This window comes from Ambystoma mexicanum, chromosome 12, assembly GCF_040938575.1.
Source record: "Ambystoma mexicanum isolate Mex_15411 chromosome 12, UKY_AmexF1_1, whole genome shotgun sequence".
Classification (NCBI taxonomy): domain Eukaryota; kingdom Metazoa; phylum Chordata; class Amphibia; order Caudata; family Ambystomatidae; genus Ambystoma; species Ambystoma mexicanum.
The window spans coordinates 134,216,913-134,241,664 of NC_090936.1; the positions used below are offsets into that span (position 1 = coordinate 134,216,913).

At 47.5% G+C, this 24,752-nt stretch overlaps 1 protein-coding gene across 2 annotated transcripts in view; it reads right to left on the reverse strand.

Moving 5' to 3' along the window:
* KIAA0930 (KIAA0930 ortholog) overlaps positions 1–24,752 on the reverse strand; it is a 1,042,143-nt gene that overhangs the window by 15,788 nt on the left and 1,001,603 nt on the right. For both annotated transcript variants that reach the window (XM_069628175.1, XM_069628174.1), the window contains exon 9: positions 20,299–20,454. In XM_069628175.1, coding sequence (XP_069484276.1) covers positions 20,299–20,454 — 156 coding nt within the window. The remainder of the gene's footprint in view (positions 1–20,298; positions 20,455–24,752) is intronic.

Consider the following 24,752-nt stretch of genomic DNA (forward strand, 5'->3'; position numbering starts at 1 on the left):
CCTCCCCAGGCAGCCAACTTAAGGTCTGGTAAGCACGTAAAGTGACAGTATGACCAAGAAGAGCCGCAGAGGGGAAGGAGGGAGAGTTTGCATGTGAATCCTTCCAGACCCATGCTGGAGAACAATAGTTACAGTTAAGTAACTTGTTCCTTCTCCTGCATGGGGTCTGACATGGATTCATGGATGCTCATGAATAATGAAAACACAGCCCAGAATATGGCCCTGTATCGCCCCTCTGGAACCCTGGTGATCGCATGGAGCTCATTGTGTACTGACATTTTAACTGATCTAGGTGTGACAGTAGAATCATTTCAGCAGAGACCAGCACAAATAAAAAGAAAAGTATGATCTGGACTGGATTCAGACAATGGAGACTACAGTTAAAGCAAAAATGTATGGTAACAACTTCAAGGATTTAAGAGCAAGGGGTTCGCTGCCCCCTATATGTCCAAATTTCTGTGCAAATTTAGGTGGCATGATTTTTTATGGATTAGGATGAATCTTTACCCAACAAAAGAAGTTTTGGAAACTATGAGGCCTCCAAAGATACAGGATTATAAGTGTTGTTTGTGTGCCCACAACCGTTAAACTTTATTCCATGTTATCCTGCACTGTCCAGGTTGTAACAATATCAAATCAAAATGGCTGGCTAAGTTCTCTGATCAATTTTTTACTTCGACGGCAACAGAATGGTGGGGTAGAATGATGTCTAGCACACAAACACCGCTGACCCTGACTTTGTTGGCTTTTGTCAAAAAATGTTTTTAAGTAATAGTAGCGAATCAAACTTTAGTTTTTAGGTGGTTTGAAATTATGGGAGCACCCGCTGCACTAATAGGAGTAATGGGTCTGACAGGACTTTATCTGTAGTTGTAGAGCAATGAGTATGGGTGTTCCTGGTGATGGGGGTTTTGAAATGTAGTGTCACAGATTTTGTAGGCGATTATGAATTGTATTTTGTTTTATTATTTTAATTGTATTACTATGGCAAAGGTTTAAGCTTAAAACCAAATGCTTAAAATTAAATTCTTACCTCTGAAACAGACTCACCTCAAGCGAACAGATTGCGTAGCACTGTTTGGCCTACTCTGGACTCCTCCTTGGAATTCCTGTAGACGCAGTAGAACTTCATGAAGGTGTGTGTGGACCTCCACATAGCAGCCTTGCAGATGTCCAGCAGGGGCACACCAGCCAGGCACGCCGGCGTCGCAGCGATCGCTCTGGTGGAGTGGGCTCTCAAATGGCCGGGCAGCCGTCAGTTCACCAACCGATGACAGTGCATGATGCAGCCGGACAGCCACCTTGAGATGGAAGCCTTGGACACAGTCTTCCCATGGTTCACAGGACCAAAGTTCATGAACCGCTGTGAAGTCTTTCGAAAACTCTTTGTGCGTGCCACATACAACTTCAGGGCATGGGCAACGTCCAGCAAGTGCAAGGCCCTTTCAGCCAGAAACAAATGTTTCGGGAAAAAAAACAGTTAAAAAGGTTTGCCGTGGTGGAATTCCAATGGAACCTTCAGCATGAAAGAGGGGTGCGTTCGCAGCACCACCCTCGATTCGTGGAAAGTCAGCTATGGTTGTTTGCAGGATAGGGCCTGTATACCACCCACCCTCCTGGCAGAGGTGATGGCCACAAAGAAAACCGTTTTCCACAAGAGCAACGAGAGGGGTCTGATGCATAGGCTTGAAGGGGTCCCCATGAGCCTCGTCAGAACCAAGTTGAGTTCCCACGCCGTGGCAGGCGCCTTCACCGGCTGGAAATATCGAAAAAGTTCTTCAAGGAACTCCTTGATAAGTTCCTGAGACCAAAGCGAAGACCTTCCTGGACACCTGATGTAGCGGGAGAGAGCCGCCAGATGTACTTTGAGGCGTGCGCCAGTCCAGCCTTGGCCAAGGATAGCAAGTATGGAAGAATCTGCGGGCCGTGACCCTTGGAGTAATCTTCTGCGACCGACACCACATAGTGAAACGCTTCTACTTGTGACCATAGCACTTCAGAGTCAACAATGCCCTGGACTTGGCGAGGTCCGCTGGCAACTCATATCTTCCAAACTCAGGGGCTGCAGGAGCCAAGCCCTAAGGTTGAGTTCGAAGAGCTGGGATCGCTGGTAGCTTGACCGGCAGCAACGCTGACAGCCTGAGAACGTCCGGTATCAAATCTGCATCGGCCACGCTGGGGCGATGAGTATCTTCCTGCACTGACACTGTCTGAGTGGGTTGATGACACGTATCAGGAGAGGCAACGGAGGAAACACATACAGAAACATCCCTTCCCACAGGAAGGAGAAAGCCTTCCCCGACTACTTGGCAGGTGGAATATGCTGGCAAACATTTGGCATTTGGAGTTCGCCGTCATCGCAAACAGATCGATTTGGGGCCTGCCCCACTTGGCGAAGATGCGGACACGGTTACCCAGCGAGCGTCCAGAAACTCCTCAAGAGGTTGCATCTGTAACCTGCAGGGCCGGATTAGGTAGATGCAGGACATCATACCGAGCAACGACTTGATGGTCCGCACCGTGGCCGTCTTCTTCGATAATAGCCGCTGCACCTTCCCCTGAATGGCCTCTACCCTCTCCTCCGAGGGTGATGCAAGGCAGGACACTGTATCGAGTCCGGCCTCCAGGAACAGAGCATTCTGCGATGGTGTCAAGCATAACTTTGGATAGTTGATGGAGAATCCCAGATCCACCAGCAGCTTGACGACTGTCTCTATGTGTCCGACGGACGACTCTGACGAGCGGGCCCGGATGAGCCAGTCAAGGTACTGGCAAACATAAATCCCCCGCAGACGCAGATGGGCCGCCACTGGTGCCAGACACTTTGTGAACACTATGGTGGCCAACTTCAAGCCGAAGGGTAGGACCTTGAACTGGTAGTGCTGTCCCTGCACTACAAAGCATAGAAACCTCTGGTGTTTCCTGTAAATGGCGCCATTGAAGTAGGCGTCCTGCAGGTCCAGCAACGCCAGAAAATGCCATCTTTCCAGTTGGCGGAGCACCTGCTGCAACACCATCCTGAATGTCTGAGACTTGAGGTACTTGTTCAGACTTCGCAGGTCTAGAATGGGCCTCCAGCCCCCAGTCTTCTTTCTTACCAAGAAGTATCTGAAGTAGACTCTGGAGCACCGGAGTCACTGGGGAACCAGTTCTATCGCCCCTTTTCATAGCATGGCCCGCACTTCCTCCAAGAGCTGAGGGACGTGCTGCATCTGACGGGCCACCAGCGGGATCCACGGACATCTGTGCTGAAATTCCAGGCTATGTCCTTGGGCGAGAGTGTTCAGCACCCATCTGTCGGTGGTGATCTTTTCCCACTCGCTGACGAACCTCGTCAGTCGGCCTCTGTTACTCACTGCTCCGTAAATAGGTCAGGAAGATAGATAGATGACCTTGGAGACGATATGTACACAGGAATCGATATTCAGCCTCCAATTCCAGCTCCCCTGAGTACAAGACTCAGGCTTCCTCAAGAGAGGGGCTCTTCTTTACAACGTACCTATCTGCTGTTTCTATTGGAACAGGCAGAGATGTCATTAGAATAAAAGAGCGGGGAGAACACACACCGCCAATACCAAAGCTGCAAAGGAATACAAAGATATTAGACAGTGCTGAGAAAACAAGTAAGCAATCAGGCACAGTATGGGACAGGAAATACCTAGGTAGGGATTGGAGTGGAACTTTCCCTGGAATGGACCTACAAGTAAAGAAGTAAACCCAAATGAGTGAATGAATCTAATGGATTCTTCCTTTAGAGAGTTTTAACCAAAACTAGAGACCTGAATTGTGGGACTCTCAAGGGTTAATGATTTCCAGGATTGGAGAAAACGACAGGAAAAAATAATAAACAGGGAAGTTAGTACAGGAAAGTAAACCCCGGGCGGCATGAGGGTCGCGCTAGAGCCGGGTTGGTGCAGGATCAGGAGAGCGTCAATATGCACTTTGAAAATAAGTTCTTTGAGTGTTGTAGTTCAATGAATGTCCCAAATCCAGTAGAGAGGAATACCAACAGAGCAGTAGGTAAATAATGTACAATAGTCAAAGATGGCGCTGGCAGAAATAGAAGAAAATAAACACAGTTGGTTACCTGAAACGCAGACTTCCCAAACGACGGTTGGAGCAACTGAAGTGTTCCGAATAACTGCTGAGGAATGGGTTGTAAAGACAGCAGGGAAGGACAATCCAAGTAACGTTCCGTGTCATATACCAGAAGATCACGACAATGATAAGGGCGTAGAGAAGGCAGTCCAGGGGCAGTCCGGGTCAATACCGTAGCGGTCTAAGAAGTGCTAATGGAATAGGAGACGTAACAATCCAAAAGTTCAGGCGAGGGTCGGAACCAGGAGATCAAGTTGGGATTTCGGGACAAGATTCACGAAGGAAAACGGACGTAACCGCAAATAGTAAGAAACACTAATTAGCAGCAACAAGCCGCTGGAAGACGCTAGTTTTAAACCCGTAAGGGGGGCGTGCCTTGTTGTATGTCCTTCACGTACGAGACGTGTCAGCTAACACGGGTTCCGCCGTAGCTTGTACAGACGCCATGGCAACCTGTATCTGCTTCACAAAGGAGCATGTGAATGGGACATACACAGCAGGGAAGTTTTTGTCTGCCGAAGTGTAACAGCCTCCCACTGGGGTTCACCGGTGGGGGCCCGACGCTCTGGCCGGTAAAGGCTTGCTTCGGCACCCTGCGCTGCCGGCGACAATGCTGTCCTCCTCCCCCCGCAGGCCTGAGAATGGCCTCTGTGGGCTTCCTGGGTCGTGGATCTGGAAGGCTTATGGTACGAGGAGAAGAAACCTTTCAAAGACCTGCCCGACTTTCCTATGGAGGAACCAAAGGAAGAGCGGTGCTGTTAGAAGGTCCCCAAGGCATGGGCCATCTCCATATCCGCCTTGATGGCCTGCAGGCACTCCTCGACAACCATCCCAAAAAGGTTATCCATGTCGAATGGTATGTCCAGAACCTTTGTTTGGACCTCCTGGTGGAAATTTGTGGCCTTCATCCAGCCTTGGCGACAAAGGCAGACACTGTTCTCCATCTGCCGGAACACAGTGTCAGCAACGTCCAGCGCCACTGTGATGGCATGCTCCAATGCTACCTCTCCCTCCTGAATGAGGGCGATCACCTCCATCCTCTTGTCATTGAGAAGGAACTCCAGAATCAGACCCAGCTTGTACCACAGCTCCCTGTGGTACCTCGCTAGGATCACCAATGCGTTGGCTGACTTGATGGTGGACATCACGGTGTAGATCACTTTCCTCCCCATGGCGTCCAACTTCTTACCCTCGCTGTCCGGAGGGACTGAAAACGACGAGGACCAGTTAGATGACCGCTTCCTCGTGGTCACTGAAACCACCGAATGCAGCGACGGTTGCAACCTCAGGCCCTTGGGTGCGGATTCCGGTACCCGGTACTTCTTCTCCAGCCTATCCTGCTTGGCTGGAGCCATGCAAGGGTTCTTCAAGAGGGTTAGGCCCTCAATCCACACGTCGTCCAGGAGGGGCACTGCCATGATTGTCTTCCTCTTGCCCTCGCTCCTCTGGTACAGGAAAGCCTCCTCCTTGGTTTCTTCTGGCACGAGCTGGAACAGCTTGGAGGCTCTGGCGATCACAGAGTGGAACGATCCCCACCTAGTCCAGTGGGGACACCCTAGGCTATGAGGACCCGCTGCCCACTCTGATGATGTCATCCGTCCTCGTGGCCATATCCACCCCCGTACCTGTGTCTGGGTATGCGGGGGAGATGGGACCAGATGTAGAGGCTGGAATGGGGGTGTCAGATGGCGCTTTCTTTTCTTTGTCAGTGGTTGGTCAGAGGCCTAGGGGACAGTTGGAACAGGCCCTTGTTGCATCCTCTTCTGCATCTCTGACACCAAGGTGTGGAGGGTTGATAGGATGTCCAGAGACACATCCCTTGGCAGAACTGGCGTGATCGGAACACTAGGCCCTGCGCCGTCTTCGCTGTCGTTGTCCTCCTCTTCCACATCCTTGTGGACCGTGTGTAGGGACTCCATGTTCACGTCCTCCGTGGATGAAATTTCCATGGCTTGGGCCACGGCCTGGCACTGATCCTGGGCCTTCTCACCCCCCCCCCCCCCTTTTCCACCCTGAGGGTCTGGAACCGGGTTCTGAGGCAGAGGGCCCTTCTCCGGTGTGCCGAAAGACCTTGTCAAAGTCACTTCGGCAGCCTCGGAGGGAGGGATACCTTCTGCGCTGTGGGGGCTACCTTCTCAGGGTCAGCCCCTTTAGCTTTCGAAAGAGCAGCCGCCACCAGCTCTATCATCAACAAAGACTTTTCCTGTGCTGCCTGGATCTTCTTGGGCAGCTCAGCCTCCTCCTCCATCCGTGGCTTCTCAGGCTTCTTCGGCAGCTTAGACGCTGGACGCAAAACAAAAAAGTTGATGGCTGGAAGGTTTGGAATTAAACCTAACCACTGGCATTGCTCTGGGCAACCCTCTAGACCATCGTTCCTCGACTGCCAAGCCATTACAAAAGAGGAAATACCATATGCAAATCAGGCTTGGTCCCATCATTTCTGCACAAGACCACAAGCATCCCCAAACATGTTTCGGCCTGGTTTGGCCTCACCAGTGAGGAGTAGCTTGGGTCTCTAGGCGCAGCAGGCACAGGACCCACGTCTGGGCATACCCATCCCACATGGGGTGACTTACGCAAAACAAGAAGTGATGGCTGGACGGTTTGGAATTAATCCTAACCACTGGCATTGCTCTGGGCAACCCTCCAGACCATCATTCCTCAGCTGCCAAGCCATTACAAAAGAGGAAAGACCATATGCAAATCAGGCTTGGTCTCACCCCAAAAGGTGGTGTGGAAGGTTGCCCAGAGCAATGCCTGTGGTTCAGATTCATTCAAAACCTTCCACCCATCACTTTTGTGGTTCTAGTTTGTCTCCCTAGGTGAGAGAGGGTATGCCCAGACGTGGGTATTGTCACGACCTTATCCCCACCGTATGGCAACGGGTCCCTAAAGACTCTATTTGCCCCCCCCAGATTCCTTGGAGCCAGTCCTGGCGCTGTTGGCATCGGAGGCACACGCTAGGACAGGGTTTCAATGGGCAATGGACAAGCGTGGCCGCCCCCTTGAGGACTCATGGGGAACCGCAACTAGCAGTCTAGCATCCAGGGCAGGGTCCGCCCCAAAGGCACCTGGGATACCTGCTGGCTATTTAAACCACGCCCGATTTGAGGCACGTGCTTCACGTTATTCTGCTCTTGCAGCGTGACGTTCACTGGGTCCTGCTCAGCATCCTGGCCGGCACGGGTGAGAGAAGACAAGAACCACCGCCATCCTTACCTGCCCAGCGGCATCCTCCATCAACCGAAGTCGCCCAACATCCATTGTCTTCCTCCGGCATCATCTTTGGAAAGCAGAGGGTGAACAAGACATTGAGTAAGCTACTTACCAGTACTCCTGGAAGGCCATCGTCTCCAGTACATCGTCCGTCGGCGTTGGTTCCGGTGGGCCCATCCTTGATGGATTCTTTCATGACCTGCAAGACAAACAAGAGCACAGGTTAGCCAATTGTAAGGACGCTCGCAGCGCCGCTTGGTGCATCCATCCTACCTCCTCGAAACACAGCTCCAGGATTCGTTCTCAGCCTTCAACATCTGCAAGAAAAGGGGAGAAGGTTATTTGGTGCCTTAACCAATATAGACGTTGCTCTCATCTTAAAGACTTACCTGAAAAGTGGAGTCGCAGCCGGTTTGGACTCCGGCCCACACCAGTGAAGAAACTAGGCGGAATGGTGCCATTGACAACGCGCACCGCCCAGCGCAGCAGGATGGAGAGCGCATCTTTATAGAAATCAAGGTGAGAGACGTCCCCAGGGGAACCGCAAGGGGAACCCGGGAGGTGGGTCGCAAAGGAAGGAATAGCAGCTAAACTTCACCTCCTGTCTACTAGAACTGATCCTCGACAGCACAAACTTCATTGAAGGCGCGGTGTCCCAGAGAGCGTTCCGGCCAGTCGAGGGGCGTCCCCGTGGATACAAGGTGAGCGTTACAGGTATCTTGTGCTGCACCAGAGGGAACCAAGCTGCACCTCACTGAGCAGGACCAACAAGGCCGAAACATGTCTGGGGTGGCTTGTGTTTCTGTGCAGAGGGGACCTGACCTAGCAGTTCGGGCAAGGCTGCTCCCATTGGTGGCAGTACCTGCCTGATTTGCATATGGCTAGATCCCTTTTGCAATGGCGCAGATGGGCTAAATAACGGTGGTGTAGAAGGTTGCCCAGAGCAATGCCAGTGGTTCTGATTCATTCAAAACCTTCCACCCATCACTTTTGTAGTTCTAGTCGGGTTGGACAACTTTCTCTTCAAGGAGGCGCTCGATTGCCGTCTGGCAATGGAGGCGCAGGGTGAAGTCGATCACGCCCTGTCTGCCGTGGGACACACTTCTGCCGCGAACCCCGGTGGACCCAGACTTGCAGTGCTCGGCCTCATCTTGGGCCCCCATGGATGAGGCACCCTCACACGACTTACAAGCCTGCTCCTCTTACCGACCGGCCTTGGGTGAGGCATGCCCCTACTCAGAGAACAGGGAAGCGGCCTTGGCATTCAGCCACGCCGCCAGTCTACTGTGCCTGTCCTTTGTCGTCTTCTTGGAGAATCTGCAGCATATCTCGGAATCTCCTTCCTTGTGGTATGGATGCAAGCAGTAGAGGCATTTCAGGTGCTTGTCCTCCACAAACACATTTCGGAGCCCACACTTGGTGCAGGACTTGAAGAAGGATCTTCTTTCTTTCTTCTCAGTCATGGCTGAAGGGCGAGAAGTAGGCCCGATGACCTTCTGGAAACTTTGACGATCTTCGCCCTTGAGGGGCGCTGAACTTCACCGACAACGCTGTATCTGCTATCGGCAGATTGAGAGAAGAGCACATAGGCTCTTTGTGAACAAAACTAGGACCTTTTTCCAACAAAAAACATGAAAAAAAATGTAGAAGTAGCTCGCAGAGCAAACGGCAGGACTCCCAAAACTGAAGCATGCAGTAAGAATCTGAAGATGGCTGCCAGAGGAAGGACTTAGGGAGAGGACTGTCACTGGCTGGGGGCAGTAGGACCCAGAGGAGAGGACAGTGATTTGTTTACGGGAGAAATACAGTATGTAAGTGAAAGTGAAACTGTTTGTTCTTTTACCAAGGTTTCCCAGCCTGACGGCAGGGAATATACATGAGCATGTGAATCCATGCCAGCCCCCATGCTGGAGAAGCAACTATCCCTCCAGTGAAAAGAGGAATGATTCCCACAGACTTAGTCCTAATAGCCCTTGTGAGGTGTTATATAAGATGGGCTCCAAAATCTGGCCTGGAAGTTCAGTCTAGATGTCCTAGCTGGCGTAATAGATCTCGACTTCAAGGGAAACAAAGGTTCTCCTACAGAACCATGGCGAAACGCCCTTTGAAGTACATCGTGGGGACAAAATTGCTCAGGGAATTCTGGAAAGGGCTCTATTTCCCCGTTTTACAGAAAGTGAACCAGAAGAAACACAGGTAGCTTAGGCTTTGGAGAAGCCGATGAACCATCTACCACTGAAGCAAAGACGGAAGAAGAACCTACCATCCTTCTAGATTTAGCCTTTGCCCAGCGAAATGATCCAGCACTCGCAGAGGCTTTCTTGCAGGTGATTCCTGAAGGAGAAGGATTACAGCCGGGAAGTCCAATTTTCTTCCTAAAGCAAGGATTACTGTATAGAAAGGAAACCTTCAGAGAAGGCCTTAGTAAAACTCAGTAATCCCAAAAAACCCTCGGAAGACCGTATTAGAGATTGCACATTCTCATTTGACAAGGGGATACTTAGGACAATCTAAGACACATGCGCACATCACTGTCAAGTTTTACTAGCCAGATAGCCATGCTGACAAAGAATTTCATTCAGACATGTGAAATATGTTAGAAAACCAGTATGCATATTCACTTCCCTGCCCCTCTGAACCCTTTACCAATAATAGAAGTTCCTTTCTTCCGAATTGGGATGGATTTCATTGGACTGTTGGAAACCTCCAGAGTGGGTAACAAATATATCCTTGTAATCATTGATTACGCTACTCGATACCTGGAGGCGTTCCCTATGCAAACAACACTACCCAACACATTTGAAAACACCTATTACCATTTTATTCCAGAGTTGGTTTCCCTAAGGAAATTCTAACAGATCAGGGATCCGATTTTATGAGCAAACAAATGGGTAAAGGCAAGGAATTGCTCCATATTTCCACCTTAAGAACCTCAGTTTACCACCACCAAACGGATGGGTTGGTAGAAAGATTTAACAAAACCCTTAAGATGATCTTGATAAAGTTGGTAGATAAGGATGGTGTAAGCAAGTCATGGTATCAACAGTAAGACAGACACAAATGACCACAGTTCAAGGATGCTTATTGATCTTCAAAAAGAGTGAAAAATGCCTATCTAATCCCAAATCTACAGATGGGAGCAAGCTACGACCATCAAATAATAATAATGCAGTCCTAATGGAGACTTGCCAAAATAAAAGGGCCTATACTAATACACTTATTGCCAATCCTTACATCTAAATACACATAGTGTGGGAAACAGTGTTACAAAAAAGAAAGATGTGTTCACAAAATGATATGTCAGGATGTTCAGGCTGTTGGCCTCCCTTCGCCACGTTTTCAGCACGGGCAGTACACTCAAGCTTAGCACAGTCTCTGGCTTCTCTAGCACAAGGATACAGTTCAATAATTAGCATCAGGGCCATCCGTGCCCACGTCTATTTGCATTTTAAAATCTCTTCATTCAGCGGGACTGATGCAAAAACAAACAATACATTCTTTTCCTCTTAAGATTTCACCAGTAATCAATTTCTCAAGCGATTCACTATTCACCGCGGATCCCCCTGAGCCGGGCTCAGATCGCCTTAACACAAAGTTCATAAAATGTTCATGCATCCAAAACTCGTAGGATATTCATGCAGCAAATTTATCGGGTGATTTACAGTTCAAACCGTATCCCCCTCAGCTGTGCTCAGATCCCCTTTAACACACTGTTCAATTAGTCTCCCTGCGCCCGACTCGGACCAACTTCATCTAGTTTATCATCAATTTCTTTACGCTATTAACATCGAAGACTTTCGATTGTGCACAGGATTTAGCTTGACCCGTTGCAGGACCACTTCGATTCACAATTCTTTGTCACTCTCTCGCCACTTTTCAGTTGGATACCTTACAGAGACTTTCGAATGACCAGCAAGCGGTGCCAGAACCCTCTGTCTACGGTATTGTATCTTTACTTCAAAGTTCAATCACTCATCTGTTGTTCAATTTTACCTGCGTTATCACATACACTTCATACACTGTTTGCGTCAGCGTTCACTATACAATGTTGCCGCTTGAAACCATGGCTTCAACACAGACCGGTCTGGTATCAGTCCCCGTAACTCACCGGCTGTGCTGACTTCAATGGTGCTGCTTTGTTTTAGGAGCTAAGGACAGTAACACGGCGGCAATCGATTCTCCCCACCTTGACTATCGATGCAGGAGAGCCCTGGGTACCTTTGACACACAGGATTCTTCAGCCTTATTTCCTTGTCTTACGTTTTCTATTCTCAAAGGTTCCTGAAAGTAACAGTTGCACATCGAAAAGGTCAAGGGTACTTCCCTCCTTGCAATCCCCTTCTGTTTTACAGTTTTTCGGCTTGTATTCAACTGCCCTCTTGGAACTGCTGCTTCCTCGTGTGCTTTGACTCGCTCAGAGTGTGCTCTTGTGCTCCGCCTTTTATCCATGCGGGGAAGTGTAATGGAAGTCAGGGGTGTGTAATGGTTAGTAATTGCCTGACCATGCCCAACAGGCATTAGTCAGCAGACAGAGAGCTACGAACTGAAGGATTCCAGATAAGTGAGCGTAACGAAGGAAAGCAAGAAAACAGGTATAGAAAGGGAAAAAAGTAAAGAAAGATTAAACAAGTAAGAAGAAGGGCAGTCCAAAGAAAGAATGACAGCGTTAACAGAAGAAAGGGAGGTAGATGGACGAGTCCGGAAAAGAAAGGAAAGAGAGCGAACCCAGAAGCGAGCCGAAACTGAAAGTAAACAGGAGTAGAGGAACCGCGGCTAACGGGAGGCGGTTACCAAGAGACACCAAGATGCTGCGGTGGAAGACAGAACAGGACCAAGATACGGGAAGGTAAGAAGGAGAGAAAAGCAATGCCAGGAAAGTAACAGAGCAACTTCGAGGAAAAACAGCGCGTAGATCCAGGGACAAGCGAAGGGATGCAACGCGCAGTTGCAAGGGAGGGCGTGGCTTAAGAACCAGAGCCATCGAAAAGAAAATAAACTAGACCCACACACCAGGAAATGGATAGAGAACACTGGCACATTAATAGTGCCTCAGTTTCCATGCTCTCCATAGCCGCCAGGAAGGACATGTGACAGTTATCCCTTTTGGCCTACATGGGGCCTCTGCCACTTTCCAATGGCTTATGGACAGTATATTACAGCCCTACTTTGATTTCTCTGGGGCTTATATTGACAACAGTCATTTATAGTAAGATTTGGGGAGACCTTATTTTCCATCTCTTTACTATTATGAGAGCTCTCAGAGAAGCCGTCTTAACTGCCAATCCATCCAAATATAAGCTGGCTCAATCAGCCGTGAAATACCTCAGCTTCTTTGTAGGGCATGGCAGTGTCCAGCCTCAACAAGAAAAAGTGAAAGCCGTCCTAGATACCCCCACACCTAAGACCAAGAGAGACCTCAGAGCATTCTTAGGATTAATTGGTTATTACCGTAGGTTTATCCCTCATTTCTCAGACAGAACAGCTAGGTAAAGAGAGACATTAAAGAATGCTGAAACCCAGAAGATTCACTGGACTGACGAGGACGATGTATGTTACAACAACTTATAACAAACCATGTGCCAGAACCCGATCCTAAAGGTAGTACATTTTTTGAAAGCGTTTGTGTTACAAACCGACATTTCTCTTACAGGGTTAGGAGCAGTCTTATCACAAATGTGTGATGGATTAGAACACCATATCCTATTCACTAGTCGAAAACTCATCCCACATGAAAAAAAACGACTGTTGGAATTAGAGACCCTTGCCATCAAATGGGGCATCACCCATCTAAAATACTATCTCCTAGGAAGGAAGTTCAAACTCGTCACAGATCATTCTCCTTTAGTGTGGATAAGCCAACGAAAGAACTCTACATGCAATGGTTCTTAGACCTGCAACCCTACTCTTTCACTGTAGAGCACCAAAAGACCAGGGGAACGTCGATTTCCTTTCTCATTGCATAGGGGAAGGGTATGTGAGAAACCAGAAGGTGTCTCACCGACAAGTCCCTGAGGATCTGTCATCCAGATGGCCAGGACACAGCCATCGCTTTTGGATCCAGTTCCTGGGGGTGGATCACCTGGGTGAAGGGTCTTTGGGGCGTGGGACACCGGATTGCGAGACGCGGTATCCACTTCCCTGTAACACTTTTACCCCATCCTACCAAGTAGGATACGTAGGAACTCTACCCACCTCCCCCTTTTCCTACATGAACACATTCACACGGACAGCCTGCTCTGGAAGAAAACAGACAAACACCCGAGCAGTATACCTGACGTGTCCAAATACAATAGTCAGAGGTCAGGCAATTACTGACCATCACTCACACCTGACTTCCATTAAGCTTCATCACACGGATAAAAGGCGGAGCACGAAAGCACACTCGGAACGAGGCAAAGCACATGAGGAAACAACAGTTTCGAGACGGCAGCTGAACGAGAGAAGAAATATGGCAAAACAGGAGGAGATCGCAAGCTGGGAAGTTCCCTTGACCTTTCCGACAAGAAACTGTCACTTTTAAGAGCCCTCGAGATTAGAAAGCATAAGACCAGGAAACCAGGCTAAAGAATCCTGTATTGTGTGTTGGAGCTACCCGGGGCCCTTCCACATCACTAATCAAGGCAGGGAGACGCAGCAGCCGCCGTGATACCATCCTTGGCTCCAAGAACAAAGCAGCGTCAGTGAAACCAACACAGTCGGTGAGTTGGGGAGCCTGATACAAGAACAGTCTGTGTTGAAGCCAAGGTTGCAAGCAGCAAAATTGTATGGCGAGCATTGGAATGAACATTGTTAAAATGTGTGTGATAAAAGATGCAAGTAAAGTTTAACTGCTGGTGAGTGTTTGAAATTTGAACAGCAAGATACAATACCTTTGACAGAGTGGTCCCGCACCGCTAACGGTGCTCAATCGATCGTCTCTGTAAGGTATCCAGCTGAGAATTGGCAGAAATGAAAGTTAAAGGGTTGCAATCATAACAGAACAAGGAATTGTGAATCAAAGTGGTCCTGCGACGGGTCAAGCAAAACCCCACGCGCAGTCGAAAGTCTTTGATTTTGATACAGTGAAGAAAGTTTGGAAATTGAGATAAATTTGGTCGGAGCCTGGCAGAGGGAGACCAATTGAAAGTTTTGTGTTAAAGTGGGTCTGAGCCTGGCAGAGGAGTACCCAGGGTGAATAGTAAATCACCAGAGAAGTTGTGCATATGAGAATCCTGAGGAGAAGGGAACATTGAATGTTTGTCGCATCAGGCCCTCTGAAATAAGAGACTTTGAATGCCAAAGAGACTTTGGCACAGAAGGTCCTGATACTGAGATTTTGAACTGAATTCTTGTGCTCGAATAGCCAGAGTATGTGCTAAGCTTGAGCGTGCCGCCTTGTTCCGTGCTGAAAACATTGGCATGGGAAGCTAACGGCCCACCTATCCTGACATATCATTTCTTGAACTTTCTTCTTTTGTATAACATTGTTTCCCACACCATTTGTATTTAGAAGTAAGGATTGGCAATAGGCTTATTAGCATATGCCCTTTTATTTTGACAAGCCACCACTAGGACTGCTTTATTTACTGGTCGTAGCCTGCTACCATCTTTAGTTTTAGGATTATATAGGAGTTTTTCAAACCCAACTGAAGTTCAATAAACAGCATTGAACTGTGGTCACTTGTGTCTGTCTTACTGTTTGATACCATGCCTTCTTTACAGAGGGGGACTCAGGTTTTACCAGGACTGTGTTACATAAGGTGGGATAATGACCCAGGGGGGAGGGCACCAATTTTGATGCATCAATATTTTGTCTGATTTTATTTTTGATGCAAAGAGATTGTGATGAGGATGTGCCAAGTCAAGAACCAGGCAGTATTTTCATTGGATATGAAAAGGCAGTGTCCATGCAAGTACATTGTTTTCAGAAGCTAACCAATAATCAGAAAGACTGTTTGGAGAACCTGTGCCAAGGTCAGGTAATAATTACATGTAGGAGGTGCTCTGGTGAAGATATAGAAAAGCAGATACAATCAAATAAAACGTAACTGTTAACTGAGGTGAGTTGAACGTACCAAAATCTCTACCTTCAACAACACACTCCTAATGCTGCTGCTCTGAGAAGAAGCCAGAAATGACAATGATGGCTGAGGTTGGAATCATGGTTGGACCTGCTGCAACTGACATGGAGACTTTGTTCTCTGTGTACAAGATCTCTCAGCCGGGGAAGTGTTCAGTGTGGGAGTCTCGCTTCGCCAAATAGAGTTTTCTTATTTCTCCTATTGATGATTTTCGATATGGGGAAGGAAGTTGGGTGCACAGCAGGCAAGGACTGTCCCAGCAAATGCTGCACCCAAAACTGGCGTAGTGCCCTTCTCAAAAATTCCTCCAGTCTTGGTCCACTAAGGTATAGCCTCGAGCACTAGGTCAGTCAACTGTGAAAGTCCATCATTTTTTTGGACTCCTTGTTAACGGCAAATGCAAAATGGACCGGACCACCATGGAGAGAGAAGTTTGCAACATTTTCTAGGCCCTTAAGCATTGGTTGGTGTAGTAGGCCAAGCAGTGGGACATGCAACACGCCACATACATTTTTACTTTTATCTATATTTAAGACTATGTTCCAGCGTAAGTCTTTCAACAAGGATGAGCTAATCCCTAAACTTAATAAGTCCTCAGTCTCCTGGATGCCCTGGTCAAATAACAAAAAAGTTTCAAAGTTTGGCCAAAACAAAAGTTCATGAAACCACACTTGCAGGTCAAACCCTATTCTAACAACAAGCAATACATGTTTAATTAAGGTTAGGTTCCTGTAGCCGTTACTCAGTCCGGCCGTTCTCAATTCACCCCTCTGTTTTCTGCATTACCTTTCAAGACTTCTCCCAGGCGTGTTTCAAGGACTTACAAGTTCTGGCTTGACTTCTTCTGGGATCTCCACAGGTCCTTATTTGACCTCGATTCCCCTTGAGGATTTGTGGCTGGCCCTATTGAGGCCTTGACCCTGGTTTAGTTCCCCACCAGGTCTCAACTGGTTTCACGTTCTTACAGACTTTTCAGAATACTGATACTGTACCTTGGTTTCTTAGTGATACTTGTCAGTTTCCTCCTGGACCTTGGGTCGGCCCAGGTGTCTTGCCTCTTCCTTTCCTGCCTGAACCTTGACATTATCCAGGCTGCTTGGCATGTCCCTCCTGGACCTTGGGATCGTTGCACTTCCTAACCGCTGCCACTTCTACCCAGGTTTGTTGTAAGCCTCTCAATTAGGTCCCTGTTGGACCTTACTCCACTATCAACCCCAAACAGATCCCTGCTGTACCTAGCTTGAAAGAAGTTCTCAACGGGACCTCCAGGACCTTGTTTTGGCTTGGGATTGATTGGACTCAAGTTCTAACTGGTCCCTCTCGGATGTTAGTTGATTTCAACTTGATTTAATGGATATCCCCCCCCTCCCATCAGGGTCAGTGCAAGGCATATGATAGTGTAATTCCCTTCTACCATGGGCCAGTTATTCTCCCTTCTTACTCTGGGGTCTCAGGACTAAACTCTTGTTCCTACCATTTCCTCAAGGCAGAAAAGCATAGGTTTCAACACCTTGGTTAACCTGCTCACCCAGGCTACCCACTTGTGAGCTGCTTCAAGTTTTCGCTCTTGCAATCGTCCCGAGAAGCTGCACAGCTTACAGACAACAGGCACTCCTCCTGGGTGGTTCCTATGTTTAAGTTCTCCCTTTGAAGCTAGGGACTATGAATAGGCATGTCTGCCTCCACCAATGTCCTCTAACTTTCTGTGTTTTCCCTCCCCCTTTTATACTTCCCCACAAGGGGGCTTGTTACTCCCTTTGATTCCCAATTTATTGTTCCCCATTACGGTTTGAATGGGCAACAACCTATAGGGAATAGGTTTGGGCTGGTGATCTGATTGCTTATTTACTGAGAGCGTTACTCACCCTCATATGTACTAGTGTACTTCTCTGATCGGATGAATACCTGATGGGTTTCTTTGTCGCTAATGATAGTCTGCAAGACGTCAAAGGGGAGTGCAGAGTTTAGCGCCATCTTGAAGATTCCTTGTGTGCATTACAATGGTCTGTGCAGTTCCGCCTCCTCTCTGTTCCTCTGCCATAGACGTCACATAGTGTTAGGCAGAAACCTGTGCAGTTCCCTCTGGGACCACTGCAAAAGATTTAGGACTACAGGTGTTTGGCAGTAAACCCAGTTGGTAGCAGTCTGTACCACACAGATTCACTTGGTAGCTGTGGCTGAGCAGTCAGACTTCCCTCAAGAAGAGTTCGGCAGTATACAGAGTATTCACAATAGGTCAGGAGAACACAATGGAACAAGTAAACACTGACCAGGGCTTGGTGTAAAAGAGATATAATTATTTATTTGAAACCACATCTAGAAAAACACACAGGCACTAATAGTAAGCAATTCAAAAGCACAGTCACTAAAAGAAATACACTCCCTTAAAAGAATATTAGACAAGTCTTACATAAAGCCCCACTTATTTTCAGACAGCGGTGAGCGCTTAACGCAGATGGCACTCTAATAGTTTGTTTTAAAAAAGGGAGAGAAAAGCAGAGAACAAGTTGAAACAGATCCCAACACTTTTACACGAACATAGCAAGAGAGGAAGGCAGGGTAAAACCGTGAATTCAGAGTCAGTAGGCCGGATCCGCTTTAAGAGGATTGAAACGAAATGTGTCCAAGGTCACACGGTTGCAGTGCACAAATGTCTTGTAATGGTTCAAAAAGGAGTTGGATCAAAGAAAGGGACCAGTTAGAGGGTCAAGGCGGCCAGCCCAGTCCAGAAGGTTAAGGAGTTATTATTACCTTGTTGCAATCTTTAGAAAGGGAGGCCTGGCGGACACGGTACCTTAAAGTGGTGAGATGGCTCCAGCGGGGGCAGTTGTTCCTGGCAGCGGATGCAAGTCGGTGTTTCGATCGGGGAAAGAGAGGATCTCGTAGTGGAGGAAGACAGGAGTTTGTTGCACTGCCAGGGAAGAAACCAGCCGCGGAGTTTCTCAGGTACAAGGAGCGGTCTGTTGATTCGCGGTTCAGTGGTGAGTGGCTATCCGGCTGCCGGGGTGCTTAGCACGGGCAGTTCGACCACAAACCGAGCTGGGGTGCGAAGAAAGAAAGGTAAACTGGCTGTGCCCACCAGTCAGGGGAAGAAGCCTCTCCAGCCGGGAGATCTTCTCTGTCGTCGGGAAGTGGTGAGTCGGTTCCGCAGGGCTCTACCGGTGGTGCCGTCGTGGTAGGTCGGCTCAGCTTCTCCCTCGTCGGATTCTCAGGTCCTGTGGCGACTTCTGAAGTTCCAGTCCCCAAAGCCCTGTTTTTAGGCAGCATACCCCCATTCACTCAGCTTAGCTGTCAATGAAACATGCTAAGTGGTGAACCGGCCGGCTCACCACTTGGGCCAATCACACAAGAGTGCGACTTGAGTTACCAAGGTAACTCAGTCCACGGTGCCTAAACCCCCTCTCACACCCCCTGTGGTACCCAGACAGTGTGGCACCACTTTTGGAGGCTTCTGTGGATTAGCCCACCAAAAAATGGAACAAAGGGCTCGACTTGGGTTGGAGTCACAGAAGAGAACACCAACGCCATTTTAGAATCGATTCCTGGCAAAAAATACCAACCGGAGAATTAATATTAATTAAATAAACCGGCGATATGTTTGAGGCTATGAGAATTAAATAATTAAAGTTGGTAGCCTCGAACAATGGGAAAATCCCATAGGAAAATATTTGCGGTCGAATATAAAAAGTAGTTTCCACTGCCACCAGCCAAAACTCGATCAGGGGGGACGGAGACGTGCCCTCTCGACTAACAGACCCCGGGGCAATCGAATTGCCCCGACCAGTACGTCCACAATATGATGGTTTGTACTTGTTTCTGTTAATAATTTGGGACTAGCAAAGCCAATGGTGACTTTACATGTCCTGGGAGACAGTAGTCAATCCCAGGGTATGGAGTCTATGGTGGGGTGTCACTATGACACCCCTGTGTTACTGCACAGAGGGTGCTGTGTGCTGTGTAACACACATCAGAAAAACACATGAGACCCTATGGACTAAAGGACCCCATAGCCCATAAAACACATTCACAGTCAAAGGAATACCATAAATCATGTCCAAGAGTGGGAGGAAAAGAGTCTCACTCTTGGCAGGAGAAAAAAAACAAACTCCAGAAATCCAGCAAAGCTGCTGGGGGACTCACTAGGTTAGGAAATTCAGCTTAAAGAGAGAAGTCTCCCTAACACTTAGGGACAATTGGAGCATGAACAAGCAATTAACATTTTCCCAGTTTCCTTTCAGGTAACATGCTATTTTGTTCACGGTTGGTTCTCACAGCACCGCAAGTGTGTGGCTCTTGCAACAAAGTGGATTTAACACAGCTCTTGATTCCATGGCTGTATGGGAGATTTCCAGAGCCTTCTGGGACTTTTAGTTCAGGCAGCCCTACTTTTCCACGACACCCTCTAGTGAGGCAATACTGCATCTCGCAGTGAATAGCGATCCTGCAGGATCTCACCTCATCCACTCTTGGGGAGCCACATCGGACAGCCGACCCCTTGCATAGTGGTCTACTACCCCCTCATGTTAGGATTGGGAGGTTGGCAAGCTCACCAAAATCAGATAAAAAGCAACATACCTGGAGTAGGTACAGGAGAAGCATGTAGTGCAAGGGGGTGGGTGGGTGTTCAACATGGACTCTGTTGCATGGTTCAGTTTCTACACAAATACAAAGCTGCAAAAACATATCTTGGTCATCTCGCTCTTAGCTCAAGATTCCCAAAAGTTGGGAATATGAAGGAGCCAGAAGACATTCGTATTTTTAAAAAGCGTGGACCATCTTATGCAATAATAGTTATAGGATTGTGAATCCTCGTCTAAAGAGACCTGTCTTAAGTTTATGGTACAGTATAACGTGTGACAGTCCTGAAACCAGCAATGTGTTCTGCATCAGCAACAAGGAGTGGAAAAGTTCAGACGTAAGTTACCTGATAAAATACGGTGTAGTGGCAATGTGACATAGGTTAAATGTGCATAGAGAAGAAAATTCTCATCTGTTCTGTTCAGTTTCAGCCACGAGCCCACCAGCGAGCGCCCCGTTCCAGATAAGGACCGCGATCTCAAATTTGTTGCATTATGCATATCTGTAAAGATACAAGGCAGTCATTGAATTAATAACTCACAGTAAAATAACATGCTTCTTCCAATGTAGTCGATGGCAAAAAAGCAAACCTCTGAAGGACAGTTGACATAAAGAGTAACAGTCTGAGCAAAAGCCAATTAACAGAGACCATAGAATATAGCCCATCTAATTTGCTAGCCATTCAGGCTGACAATTCTAAAGAGAACTGTGGTTTCTGCAAAAGAGATTGGGCCCTTTCCATTGTGGCTGTTGCCAAATACTGGATGGGTCAAATAGTGAATGGTTTAGCTCAAATCTCTGTGTCCCATATTAGTGTGCAGAAATAAAGATCAGACACAAAGGTGGCATCGTTTTGGTTATACACTTTTATTCATCAGTAAAGGGTTGGGAAACTGCCTCTCTATCTGTAAAGCTAAGAGGGGTTTCCCTGCCTCAAAAACAACTAGTGAATATGTTAGGATGACAAAATAAAGAGTTGTACTGTTGTTTTCCAAACACCTACTTCTGACCCTAACACTAATAACCTAAATCAAATGTGCAAGGGTGATCTCTTCCAAAGTAAAGTGGCAATGACGATTTGTGCCAACAGAAATGTTTCCAACATCTATGGTGATCAAAAGAAATGTTCCACAATGTACAACTTCAAGGATTAGGGGTTTGCTCCTTTCCCCTGGATTCCTTCTGGTTCTACATTCCTCTTTGGGTCCCAGACCATGTATCTTCTCAGATAAATGTCACTGTACTTTTATATTTTCATAATGGTGCCAGTACCAGACACGCAGTTCTGTATTATACCAGCTTGGTGTACTCTCCTGCCAAGCATAGGCATTTTGATCAATCTCTTTCGATTTCAGGGTCACAGCTCCTCTTATTCTCGAATGTGGGTGCGAGTCCCAGACTCGCAATGTGGGATTGCAATAGTTTGATTTACTCTCCTGTCAAGCATATGCTTTCTTGTGGACCGTCTGTTTGTCCCAGGGTCCCACACCCTTTTACTCTTCGGCTCTCATATGGGTGCGGTTCCCAGACTTACAATGCTCTGTTGCAATAGCTTGGGGTTACTCGCCTGCCAAGCATACGCTCCCTTCTATACTGTCCTGCTTCTTTCAGGGTCCCAGACCCTCGTATTCGCTTGCTCTCATGTGGTTGCCAGTCCCAGACTCACACTGTGCTGTTGCAATAGCTTGGTTTACTCCCCTGCCAAGCATATGCTTCCTTCTGTACTGTGTCTGCTTCTTTTAGGGTCCTAGACCCTCGTATTCGCTTGCTCTCATGTGGGTGCAGGTCCCAGACTCACACTGTGCTGTCGCAATAGCTTGGGTGACTCCCCTGCCAAGCATATGCTCCCTTCCATACTGTATCTGCTTCTTTCAGGGTCCTAGATCTGCTTATTCTTGTTCTGCATTTGCTCCCCGACCTCAAGCACCTCTCGATCTGCCCGCGTATTTGTTTCTGTGGTGCGCGTCTTGCAAGCAGCAGTCCTTCCCTCCGAGGCTCGGCAGCATTCAGACGTTCTCTGTGGTTGGTGGCATCCCCGCCAGTCAGTCTGCCTTCTGGTTTCTGTTCTCGTTGGCAGTCACTCTGCCAGTTTCTTCTGCCTTCTCGAGATGGGACTTTGCTTTCCGGTGGCTTGCCGACCTGGGGACACCCGGAGGTTTGCTTGAGCAACATGCAAAGGAGCACCTTCTCCTTGGACTACCTTTTTGCTCCTGTTCGCCCCCACGCACGGCCTCTTCTGTTGTGTTCCCCTGTTCCCTCGGTCAGCATCTCCTGGGCTTCCTTGTCGGATTATGGCTCTCTACATGTTGGTTTCCCTCTGTTTTGTATTTCCCTTGGCCAATCAAATGCGTTGCGGGACTAGACCCTTCACTCCGGTTCTCTTGAATGATCTTCATACTCCTAGCCATCTTATTCACAGTACTTATAGTGGAGTTATATGGAAAATGGTAGTCAGCTCTAACATACCAGGTTGGTTAACATCACAATAGTAGATGTTGGCACAGACTGGGAACAAGGAAGGAGAGTTTGGCTTGGAGATAGATGGAGGGTCTACTAAAGCAGTGGAATACAGTTATCTGGGAATGGTCGTCCCTAATCCCATAAGGGGCTTCCCCTCCCATGTTATTCTCCCCTGGTGCACCACAACACACCCAGGGGTCTATTGTACTGTAGACTGTGAGGGGTCAGAAATTAGAGACAGACACGAGGGTGTTATGTTCTTAAGTAGATATATTTTTATCAAACAAAAATGGGAAGCAAAAACATCTCTCTAGCAGTATTTCTAAAGAGGAACTTCCCTACCTAAAAACTAAAACTGAGGATCTGTCTGTGTCAGCATGTCAGAAACTGAAAAGCAGTCCTTGTTTTCAAAACAACCTATCCTGGCTATCACACTTATAAACACACTTATAAACCAACAACAAAAGGTGCAAGCTAATGTTAAAAAAAGTGTTCCAAACCAAAAGTATCAGAATGACTCAAATGAAAGTTTTCTCCAAGGAAAGGACCCTTGGATCCAGAAGGTGGTTCCCTTCAAATTGATTATTAAACAGGAAGGCAAAAGGGTCTCTTTAGCTAACAGTTCCCTGGTGTCATTAACAAACTCTTAACTAAAAGGTTCTGTTCAAGCAAAAGGTCCTTTAATAGTTTTTTTGTAAAGGTTCTTGTATCTTGGCAGATTACCTGGTATACTCCCCTGCCAGGAATCTTTGTACAGTCTTCAATTGCCTGGTGTACTCGCCTGCCAGAACATTTCTTTAGGATTATCAGATTACATGGTATATTCTCCTGCCAGAGATCTTTATACAACTTCCACTGCCTGGTATACCCGCCTGCCAGGATTTATGCATTTCCCAGTTCCTTTATATAACTTCTGTTACTTTGGATTTTCACCTGCCAGAGTTTTCATGTATTTCATAGTTCTTGGCTTCAACTTCAGCTGCTTCAGGCATTCACCTCCCAGTGCTTCTATGTGGTTCATAGTTCATTAATATACCTTAATAGCATATACCATGTGATGCTTGGCATATTTTATCATGATAATAACATACTCAAATGTACTTGTTCAATCTTCTCTCCCTCCCGCCTTTCATGCATTTGTACTTGATTGGGATTTGCTGTTAACCTTTGTCTTGTCAGCATGCAAACATTCTCCTTAGTGAATTATGCCTTTAAACTTTGCTTTGGCTGCATTCAAACAAACTTTATTTTTGTGTATTTTCTGCATCAAACATTATTCTTATTGGGCGTTAAATCTGTACTTTGGTCTGATTGCATTTAAACTAACGTTGCCTTTGCTAATGTTTTGCATTAGCACTCTTGTACCATTCAATCACTCTTTGGCTCTGTTGTCGGAACACCCCGGAGTCCTCAGTCGCTTTTGGTGGACTTAACAGTCTTTCCCAGCAATGCAGACGGTGCTTGTGCCTTTTCATTGTGGCCTCTTCCTCTGCCTTCCAGTTTGGGGTGCACAGACGCTTCTCTAGTATCCAGCGTGGCTTCATGGTCACATACCAGCTTTCCCTCACGGCCCGGAGAGAAGACAGCTGTCCAGTCGAGCGGCCCAGCCTCCAAGAGCTTCTACACTGCTCCCGACTTCTCCATTGTCTTCCTCGCTCGCACAGAGTCTCTCTTTTCTCTGGTAGTCTTCTCTGCTTCGTCAGCCTTCTCTGCGAGTTTCACTTACAAAAGGCTTCATGTGGATAACAGCGTTCCTTTCTGCACATTTTGCTGCACTTAGCCTTCTCAGAATTTCAATGCCCCTGCCATTTTTAAATGTCCCACTCATTATAGGGGTTGAAAAGAAACTAGTCTGCAAGTTGCAGTTTAAGTTCTTGTCATCTTGCATAAACTCCATTGTCCTCCTCTCCGTCCCAGTACCTTAATAGTTATGGGAGTTGAAGTCCATAACTTTCTCTGGGCTTTTAACTCCTGGGTGTTAATTCTTACGGATTTCACAAAAAGGTACTTCAGAATTGGAGGTCATGGTTACCTTTGGAGTCTTGATCCTAATGGGTTTTCTCCTGGATTTTACATAAAGGCACATTAAGAATCAGGTGTGTTAATGCGAGTTGTGGGTGTTAGTCAGGTTTCCACCTTTTACCCTAACACAGCAATATGCCAATAAGAACCTGGGTATCAGAGGGTCTTCCTCATTGGAAAGAGGGGAGGGGGCAATGGGACTTCTCAAGTCATGACATCTCCCCTGTAGTTTTCTCCCATGTGATCCTCCCTCATAATACTGCCCCCAGGATCAGGTAGCGGCTACCATCCCCAGGCCGCATGGGAGGAGATCACCTA